Below are 10,261 nucleotides of genomic sequence, written 5' to 3' on the forward strand. Positions count from 1 at the left end.
ATGTATACTCTTGGAAGTCAAGCTTCCTCTGTGCAAGGTGCCGTGTGCCCCGTCACAGCATCCCTGTAGCGAAGTTACATGTACCCTAGTATTCAGGGTTAAGTCACACAAGATAGTGTGGCCGTACAAAAGTGTGGCGTGCACAAGTCGGTGTAATCACACCATGATGTGGCCACACCGCAGTAAGACTAACGCTGCGGGACTGCCAGTAGTTATGCATATTAATTTTTTTTAAGGTATTAGATATAGGCGGCTCTGCCGCAAATAAAACAGATAAACACAGTTTCAATTTTGAGCGGAAGAGTGTAATAGAACACAAATTATTACCACATGCTGCTCTGCGTAAACTAGAAATGAACAGCATCCGCAAGGAGTCTTTCACTGTATATACGAGGAGCTCAATTTTTATACCCCTCAAAATTATGGTGCTGCTCAATTTATGAGAGGCCAATAAGCATAACCGAGATCCACCGCTCTGTCGTGACCACAGCACCCTAACTTTCCGCATCGTAAACATTTCTTGCGAATAGGGATTCGCGCTCCGCACGATGTGCGATATTTGGCGTTGCTCTATATGCAAACCATCATTCTTGGAACAAACTGTATCTGCTCAAAACCTTCCATAGTTACTGTAGCTGTTGCTGATTGTGGCGATATCTTCTTCGGTTCAGTGTCGCTGGGCGCAGCGGGATGAGCCATTTTGCTTTAGCTTTACAATAGATTGTACCATGTCAAGGTGTACGTACACTTTAAACTAATGTCATCCGGACATGGAATGACCTCTTAGGTACTAGTGATCAAATTCTGAAGTGCTGTGATCTGAAACAAGTATCATAACACCTAAACAATAGGAGGTCAGTAAGATTGGGGGCTGCTAACCTTACGCAATCCAGTAAGAATTACAAATGATAAACGTATACATGAGGTTTTATGCTGTAGCTAGTTGCAACAAGTCAATTTTTTCTTGCTCTATACCTTAAGCTATGTAAAGTAGTTAATACCTGGGTTCACGTCGTAGATTCAGTTTTCATCTTTGTCAACGTAGACTCTACAAACCAAAGGTTCTTCGAAGAAAGGTTTCTTGGCATTTTTTTGGCACTTTGCCCCACCAAACGGTGAAAATGGCGCTGGGATCGTCATCATAGGAAGGATTCCAGCAAATTTTACTAGGCGTTCAACCCCTTGGTCGTCAAAAGTGGCTATGAAAGCTTGCATGATGTGAGACACCGTCCTCTGCTGCTGTTGTGCTACTTTGGTTGAGAATTTGTATGTGAAATGAGTTGCATTGCTAATGTGTCTCGCAGCTTTCTGTTGGTCACAATTAAACAGCTCAGTGCTTATCATCTATTGGAGTTGCAATTTTGATCACCAGTATTTGTATCTGTCACGTGGACAAGCAAACAGCTTTCACTAGGTTAGACTCGATACAATCAATTGGCTTTCTTGACACGTGTTACGCTGCGTACATGCAAAGCAGTAGTAGACTTTTGATGCTGTAAAAGACTGTCTGACTTTCCATCTCTACCATCGATATTGACGTCGCAGTGACAAATATTTAATTTTTGAGACACAGCTTTACAAAAGTTATAATTTGTATGTCGCTTTCAACCTTTTCTCAAATGCAGCATTTAATATATTTTAGTCTCGGATAATTATGAGTGGTACGCGTCTCTAAATATCTCTCCTGCAGTCTTGCGCTAACAAAATTTAACAGGCTCCCAGGATGTGATTGAGCTGCTCAGTGACGATGAAAGTTTCTCCAATGGTGATGATGAGATGCAACTAAAGCCCGTGACCCGTCGACCCGTCAAGATACGCGCAATCTCCAGCGAGAGCGACAGCAATGAGAGTAGTGACATAAATGAAAGGTGTCGAGGTAACAATGAGAGCAAAGTATCAATGACGAGAACAATGCAATCTCAGCGATCGAAATGTGATTCGGCTGTCCAGCAGACTGAAGTGGCACCAATGGATCGATCGAGACATGACTGTGGAATGCGTGAGATCACAGAAGGAATGAGTTATCACGAGTTGCAAGCGCAACAGCTATTGCTTGAGAGAATCCAGGCCCAGAATCGGCGAAAAGGTCCCAATGTAAGAAAGAGAGAGGACAGAAATGAGGATGAACGAGAAAACGAGGCTCAAAAGCAGGCAATGAATCACTTTCGCAAGCATAAAGCACGTAAAGTGGCACCACAAGCACAGATTCCAGTGCCTCCAGTGATGGAAAATGAAAGTGATGATGAATGGCAGACGTTTGTTAAGAAGGCAGCGCAGAGAGAGGCAATTTATAGACAAAAGGAGAAAAACATTGTGCAAAACAGTCGAGATGTAATATGCAAGACATCGTTTTTAAACAATCATCAAGAGTTGACACAAATCACACGCGATCGAAGACGAAGGACATTAAAGCGAAAGAATAAGGTGAAATGGAAGTCTGAAAATTGTAAAACGGGGAACATCAAAAAATACAAGAGTGGCTTAAGTAGAGTGGAAAGTGAAGAAGAGAGTGAAGCGGAGAGTGAAGAAGAGAGTGAAGCGGAGAGTGAAGTGGAGAGTGAAGTGGAGAGTGAGCAGAATGAAATGAGTAGCGAAGAGGAGGAAAGTGATGGAATTGAGATGCCTCAAGTACATGATCAGAAGAAGGAGAATCGAAATTATGATCAGTTCAAGCGGTCTAAAGTAGCGCTTTTAAGAAAACGTCCGCGCGAAAAAAAAGTGATAGCTACGAGCGCACACGATGCACCGACTACCTCGCGGCTTCATGATACGATCGAAACACATCAAATTAAAGAAAAGCTCTCCTTTACGGAATTACAGGAGCAAGAGAAATTGTTGGCGTTCTTTCGCGCCCAGAAAAGACGGAATTCGGCTACACGATCCTCCAAGGCCGTGACAAATACCAATGGCGTCGACGATGTCGTCAAGACCAATGATGTAATTACGCCAGGTAAAGCTAAAACCAATATTATTGACAATACAAATGGCAACTATCGAGGTGTGAGTGAGACCACGAAGAGGTCCGAGCCTCCCCCTTCGTTATCGTTTATCTCACCACCTTCTCGAAACGGAGTTTCGGCATCCAATGCAACCTTTGTCTCTGCTGACTGTACAGCAACGCCGTTGAAGAAGACGGAATATCCAGTAATTCATTCAACAGCGTGGCGACACCTTGTGTTCGAAGAAGCACCACCCAATCTTATAGAAGTCTCAATAACTCTATACTCCAGCGGTATGTGCAACGTGAGTTGCAGTAATAGTTGTGATGCCATTTTTAGTAATTGCTGTTGTTATATCAACATGATTATGAGATGCTTTGTAGAACTCGATCGACCTCTTTGGGATTACGATAAATCTGGCGACATGAAGAAGAAGTGCATATTAATCGATAGAAATGAGCAGAGGATCGATCTTAAAGTCGAGATGCAGGTGCGAATCTGGAAATATTTTTTTGACACATGGTGCAAGTATATTTGATACTCTTTGTGATTAATTTTAGTCTCTAAGTCAGTTTCAAGTTAACAAACGAGTGCGAACATTGATAGCGCGTGAGCTTCCGCAGATCGAAAAGTGTCATGCACGTCGTGTGCGTCATGTTGTAAAGGAAACGCGAAAGCAGCTTTCAACTTATTTTCGAGTATATAAAGGCTTACGAAGTGAGCAGTATAGGCGTCCCCAGTGGTCGAAGATCGCAGGTACGTAATCGTTTTTTATGATAATCTCGGTTTAAGGTGCATCTAACATGTGTTACCACGTTGTGAATGCGATATACAAACTAGACCGACATTCGTGGTCGGGCAGTTTTCCAATTGAACAAAGAATGGCAAAGCGAGATAAGTTAGATCCCACACATACTGTCGATCCATACAACTGTTTAGTCGGAGATGTACGGTATTTTGTGCATCAAAATGGATCGCCGATTGAATCTGTGGTGTACCCAGAAACTGTCACACAGCTATCAAATGAAATCTCGGGTATTCGTCGGTCTTTTACCATGATTGGTATTCGAAAAAACGTGTTTGTTGAAGACGATCCTGTTTTGAGATATGTGCCCTATTTAGGCGAAAATGAGCAGATGGTCATTGATAATGATTTGTATACCTCGACAACGATGAGAAAAGAGCGTCGCGTCGCAGTATTTGGGAGCGGAGATGAGTTAAAAATTCTGAATTCAAGTGCGCGTGATAATGAGATGCAAGAAATGCTATTGCGGATAGTTGTAGGAATCTGCGGGATGTCCGATCAAGTGTTTCTGGCACTTCAACTCGAAGCTAAATTTGCTCGACCTCAGATTGATTATCACGAGATCAAAGATATTTATGTAAAGGAACAGCAAACTGCAAGTCGGCTCGCGAAAGTGAGAGAATTGTGTGCTGTAAAATCCAGAACGAGCGATATTCTAATCCAGGCATGTCAAGCTTTAAGCAGACTATCTCAACTATGCTGGGTTTTTAAAAAAAAAACTAAAACGCCGTACTTATCGATCCGATTGCAACCTCCATTGTCAGTATTCGAATCCAATTACGCTCATGCTCTACACGCTTTAGGTTTGCGAGATCGTAAGACGTATGAAGGAGTAGCAGAATGGTATCGAGATCTTTTTTGTCGACGTTGCTTCACCTATGATTGTTCCGAGCATGGAATCCAGAATCCACAACGAAGTATTCGAGCGGATCCAGTTTATCCAATGTTGAGGGTATCAAGTGTTCAGCTGACAAGACAAGAGGTCAAAGTCCAAGAAAATGGATTAGAGAACTGCTCAAGCTCGTCAACATCGTCAAATAATGTAGATCCAATTGAAGTTAGCACGTCATCGTCCGAAGATGAAGTCAAAGCCTCTGAATCGCAACCTGCTACCAAAAATCCCAAATACCGACGTTCCAGACGCACGCATACCCGAATCAGCTCATTAGCAACAAATAGATTGGTAACGCAAGAGAGACTATTGGAATCTGAGCGACTTGCTGAGCTGAAAAAGTGTCGAAAGCGACGTGAAAAGTTTGCGCGATTGGCAGATAAATCGGAGTATTTGGATAATTCATACCTTCCTACAATCACTAGTACGATGAGAATGCTGCTTTCGAGGACTGTTCCATGCAGCTCTTCGTGCTGTATTCTATTCAGTGAAGGGAAAAGTTTAAAGCAATCCGATTCGTGGAGTCAAGTTGATGCTGTTCTAGTTCGTAAGCTTGCAACTGCACTTGGATTCAACGCTTGCATAATTGCTGCAGTTTTAAGGACCCCAAGCTGCACGTGTGCACAGATTGAAACATTTTTAGTGCAAGAAAAGAGACGACGAGATAGTGGCGATTTTTCCAATCTAGAAGAAGGCTTCCCCCGACAACGGAAGAGACGACGACAGAGCCTAGGCACTGCCTCTAATCGCTTTCTTGCTAAAAAGACGCTCGATCGAGAAACGAAACTAAGCTACAAACCATGCGATCACGACGGTGAGTGTGGTGAATCGTGTGGCTGTACGAAAAGAGGCCATGCGTGCAATCGTGCCTGTTCATGTGGTCGAGATTGTCCAAATCGCTTTCAAGGATGTAAGTGTTCTGTAAGTAAATGTCAAACATCTACTTGTCCGTGTTGGAGTGCTGGACGCGAATGTGATCCGGATTATTGCTTTACTTGTGGAGCCAGTGATGTTGCCGTTACAGCTTTTTGCTCGGAATTCAATCAGCGAAATGGTCACGAAAATCTTTTACTTTGTCAAAACGTGAATATGTTGCGAGGAGGTATTCATAAAAATGTCGGGGTTGCGTTTTCAGCGACTCATGGATGGGGTGCTTATGCCTTAGAGCCCATTCAAAAAGATGAATTTGTCTTGGAATATACCGGAGAACTTATTACGGATGAAGAAGCGGAACGTCGCGGTGCGATTTACGATCGAAAATCCATCAGTTATCTCTTCGGCGTTAATAGCGAATATGTTGTGGATGCGGCGCGAAAAGGGAATAAGGCGAAATTTGCCAATCATAAGGCGAAAAACGTTGCGAATTTGGATGTTCGGATCATTGCGTCGAATGGAGAACATCGCATTGGATTATTTGCAAATGAAGCCATTGAAGTTGGGGCCGAATTGTTCTTTGATTATGGATATACGCACGAAACGGCACCAACGTGGAGTCAGCGTTTGAAACAGGGACCGGAGAAACGGATCTATGCGGTTGAAGATGACGAGAATGAATGGGAGTACGTAATGATTTAGATCATATTGTTGGTATTTGAACTTTCTAAAGATTCATTTGCGTGTAGACAATGGGAATAAGGGACGGTACGGCTACTGAGAAGTTGATTATGTCTGTGTTGGTAACAGTTTGGCATATACTAGAAAACTCGGTATGGTATTTGCGTATACGATTGTTTGGCTGATAAATCCGAAGTGGTGTTCGTTTTCGTTTGAAGTGCTCTGGGAGCTTCGACTTTCGAGTAACTGAGTCGGGATATTAAAAGCTAAACTCAATTATAAGCGCTTTAAGGCTGCGGCCGAGAGCCTCCTCTGAATGGTTATGCAAGACGTCATAATTGACCGTCGTCTTTGACCACTGGCTTAGCATCGATGCGTAATTCTGTGACCGAGCCAGGTAAAAACCTTTTACTCTCTGGCATCTGTGATAGAACGATGCTCGATTGTTTTGTTGACTCGAAGTAACTGATTACATGGTCAGCGCGGTAATTCTATGAGCATTGTACCTGGCAGACTGACCTTGTACCTACCGGCCGACGATATAAAAAGCTTCCAGGCATTTCAAGACCAGTTATCTGAACAAATTGGTATAATTTCAAGAAGTAAGCTTGGACAGGAAAGATTCAATTGAAATATTTCTTCGAAAGACAATAATGCTGGTGTAGCTATGCCATGACATCAAGGTCTGAAAAAGTTAAGCAATAATGGCACGGTGGTGAGCGCAAGGAGGTGAACCCTTGACGAGCTGGTTCTAAATTCAGTTCATAAATTTTGACTGGGAACAAAAGAACCTGTGCCTGAAATATAATAAATTTAAGACCGACTTAAAACGTCGAGTCTCTACTCAAGACCGTATGTAATTTTTAGGTTCAATGTAAGGCTTTTAGAATATTTAGGGCTTCTGTGCCATTGTACAGATCAGGCAAGATGAAGTAAAGAAGCTTGTCAATATGCTTTTGGAGCCTTGTCGCCCTTTCCTCGCTGCAATCCGTTTACTTAAATACCAGTCGGTATTTTACGTGTTGTAAACACTGGCGATCATTTTACTATATCTATTCACAAAAGAGGAACTTTTATTGTCCGATAGTTCACAAATTGACGAAATTACTACCGTGAGTTTGTGCCCCTTTCACCACAAAATTGTTTATGTGAAAGTAACTTCTTCCAGATGTATGCTACATTTAGTCTATGCCCAAGGTTCCGAATTCATTGGTTTGATTGTTGTGAAGTTTGTCAAGTTCCGTTAATCGGCGCCCGCAAATACTATTGGTCACACTACTATGCTTCTTTATGTAATGAAAAGACAAAGTTATCAACTCCAAACTACATTCACATTTTATGGTAAAAAAAGTCAACACATTGTGTGATCTATCCGATCTTAAGCTTTTAGGGCAGGAATGGACTGAGGGTCGGTATTGAACAACTCTGTCGGGTCATACTTGGTCTTGATCTGTTGCAGCTTTTTAAAGTTGCCACCGCCATACAGGAATTTGGCCATCTCGGCCACCGTCAACCGATCATCACGGTACGTAGGGAAGCCACCAGGTTCACCACCCGAGGCCTTATAAGCATTCACGAATTTGTAAAAGTTGTTACGCATAGTAGTGATTGAGCTTTCGGGAAAAGGCACATCAAAAGACTCTGTACGCATATCCCAGCGAATTAGGAGAAGATTGTCATCGTGTTTCCAAGCCGAGTCATCAGGCTTAACAGACTTAGTGTATAAGCCGGCCCAGATGTCAATGAAACCCGAAGTCGAAGCTATTGGATCCTTAGGTAGAAATGCAGTGTTGGTGAAAAGCTCCCAAGCCGTGGCATTGGTCAATGGGGTTTTACGAGGGATGGTCACGGAAACGATGTAGAAATAACGGCGATCATCCGGCTTCTGAGTGACAAGTCCAGGTGTGCTAATTTCTTCGGACGTCCAAAAATCGTTTTCAGTGGTCTTAAGTACCATTGAAGATGGAAGGTACTTCATAAGTGATCCAAGAACCTGTGCAGCCTTGTCACTAGGACCATAGAAAAATCCCTTGAGATCTGACTTGGTCTTGAGGCTGAAACGAATGGACAAGTAATCGTTGTTGTCCTTGCTTAAAGCCCAGGTTTGCGTCCCAATCAAAGCATCCACATTGTCTTGCTCTGTCGGTTTGTACTTCGAATCAAAAGCAATCGTGTAGTTTGTCACAAGCATCGATGGAGGCTTGAATGTCTTGATCTTAAAGTCTAAGATTACAGCCAGAGAGCTAGCAGCACCACGACATCCCCAAAATAAATCTGAGTTTGTTTTTGCGTCGGCGTTGACAATCGTACCGTTCGCAAGAGCTGCACGCACTGACACGATGCTGTCTAAAACGGTACCACCCGCTCGAGAGAGTGTACCAAAACCCGAAGCAGCCACACCGGCCATACCGACATTTGGACAACGACCGTGGTTGACAGTACGCTCGCATTTGGTCCACATGTACTTTACGGCATCTGCGATCGTAACGGGACCTCCATATGACAACAATTGCGTCTTTTCGTCGTAGATAAGGTGCTTGAGATACTTTAAATTCATGATAAGAGCATTATTGTTACGACCAAAGCCCAAACTCGAGAATGATCGGTTGCCACCAAGCGTTGTCACTTTGACATCAGCAGCAGCAGCACACTTTAGAGCAGCTGAAACTTGCTCCTCCGTCTTTGGAAAGACGACAACCGCAGGTACGGGACTCACACGCGAGTTCCAGGCTTCGGTGTCCACGGACCAAGTTTCAGCCAAAGGTGTTGACATTTGAATAGCAGCCTTTTCGAGGCACGTCAGAACTTGGGATTTCGGTGCATCAGAGGTGACAAGATCGCTTTGATAAGCGACAATGAGAGAACAGAGAGCGACAACAGTGCGGCTGACGCCACGAATTGAAGAGAACGCCATACGCTTGAAAATGAACGGTCGACAACGACTTGACTAACGCGAGGCAAATGTGATTATGAAATGGCTGGAGACTTTTCAGCATCATGCTAAACAACTATATTGTAACATCGTAACAAAGTACACGACAAAGACGTTGTTAGGCACTTTGCCAAGCCCATGATTTAACGTCTCTTTTTTATTCCTTGACGACAGAGGAGCGATATTGATATTTCCATCACAGCACATGCGCTCGATTGTATTCGACTCACACTCAGAGTTCTTTTTCGCGCATTGATCTTCAAGGTATTGAATGAAGATTTTTAAGAGCCACAAATTTATCGAATGGATGGCCATAATATTGCTATCTTGCGTTGCGCATGACAACAGGTACGTAGAGGTCGCTAGCATGAACATTTATCGAAGAGACAACAAACTGCTGCTACCAGACATTTTTACGATAAAACCTTGAGGGTTATAGGTATTGCTGCCATGTGCATCTGAAGTGTATGAATGATACAGCAAGTGTTAATTTCTTACGAGGTGAGAAAACCCGATTGCCTGGGCGTTTTGCTTAAAATGCTGTGTAGCAACCTATCACACTAAAAGACTACAACACTCCAGATATCTCGACAGCTCAATTTTGGACTATTTTTTTCCTACCAAAACAAATCCCAGATGAAGAAGACGGCGTGTGTAACGAAGTTAGTAGGTGAATCGTATGTGCTTACACCTTACCATTTGCTACGATTATATAGATAACAACACTGTACAATTCATGTTCGCAAAATGGTGTAATTGTAAATAGTCATAAATCGGGATATAAGTCATACTGATAGTAACATCACGCGATACGGTTAAACGAAAACATTTAATATGAGCGTAGTCCTAAATGTAATGGGGTTACACATTCCCTGGTAACAGGTGTGTGTGTCACACGAGACGTGCGGTTTAGCCGCAGATAGAAATAAATAAGTATCAGTTTTATATTTAGAGTTTATTAGCCTTGGTTAAGGTAGTAACTACTCTTGGAGTTAGCGGATAGCGATCCGCAACACTCGTATTGGTTCTTGTAAAGAACGAAAGGTTGGTGTCCTAAATTACGCTTCCTCAAGCGCTAAGGTACGGCAGCCCCGCTGCACTTGGTAGCACTTGTAGTCAATCTACACCTGAGTCGTTTA

The 10,261-nt window shown here is 43.0% G+C and overlaps 4 protein-coding genes across 4 annotated transcripts; 2 read left to right on the forward strand and 2 right to left on the reverse strand.

The window, feature by feature from the left end:
* Nucleotides 1–334: 334 nt before the first annotated feature.
* Nucleotides 335–1,539, reverse strand: PHALS_15080 (uncharacterized protein). Its single transcript, XM_036407178.1, has one exon. The coding sequence runs from the start codon at nt 1,342–1,344 to the stop codon at nt 1,021–1,023; it is 324 nt and encodes a 107-aa protein (XP_036263427.1). The 5' UTR covers nt 1,345–1,539; the 3' UTR covers nt 335–1,020.
* A 115-nt stretch (nt 1,540–1,654) lies between these two features.
* PHALS_05171 (Transcriptional repressor EZH1) lies at nt 1,655–6,271 on the forward strand (the record flags this gene model as incomplete). Its single annotated transcript, XM_024718851.1, has 6 exons — nt 1,655–1,661; nt 1,715–3,232; nt 3,323–3,429; nt 3,500–3,695; nt 3,780–6,195; nt 6,259–6,271. The coding sequence occupies 6 exons, from the start codon at nt 1,655–1,657 to the stop codon at nt 6,269–6,271; spliced, it is 4,257 nt and encodes a 1,418-aa protein (XP_024584209.1).
* A 1,297-nt stretch (nt 6,272–7,568) lies between these two features.
* On the reverse strand, nt 7,569–9,104 carry PHALS_05172 (berberine-like protein; the record flags this gene model as incomplete). Its single annotated transcript, XM_024718852.1, has 1 exon — nt 7,569–9,104. The coding sequence occupies one exon, from the start codon at nt 9,102–9,104 to the stop codon at nt 7,569–7,571; it is 1,536 nt and encodes a 511-aa protein (XP_024584210.1).
* Nucleotides 9,105–9,393: 289 nt separating this feature from the next.
* PHALS_05173 (uncharacterized protein) lies at nt 9,394–9,796 on the forward strand (the record flags this gene model as incomplete). The annotated part of the gene is made up of 3 exons (XM_024718853.1): nt 9,394–9,470; nt 9,562–9,623; nt 9,705–9,796. The coding sequence occupies 3 exons, from the start codon at nt 9,394–9,396 to the stop codon at nt 9,794–9,796; spliced, it is 231 nt and encodes a 76-aa protein (XP_024584211.1).
* Nucleotides 9,797–10,261: the final 465 nt, after the last annotated feature.

This window comes from Plasmopara halstedii, assembly GCF_900000015.1.
Source record: "Plasmopara halstedii genome assembly, contig: Scaffold_2881, whole genome shotgun sequence".
Taxonomy (NCBI): Eukaryota; Oomycota; class Peronosporomycetes; order Peronosporales; family Peronosporaceae; genus Plasmopara; species Plasmopara halstedii.

Excerpts from the sequence above, each read along its gene's own strand:
- PHALS_15080 (XM_036407178.1), bottom strand. The coding sequence starts at position 1,344 with ATGATAAGCACTGAGCTGTTTAATTGTGACCAACAGAAAGCTGCGAGA.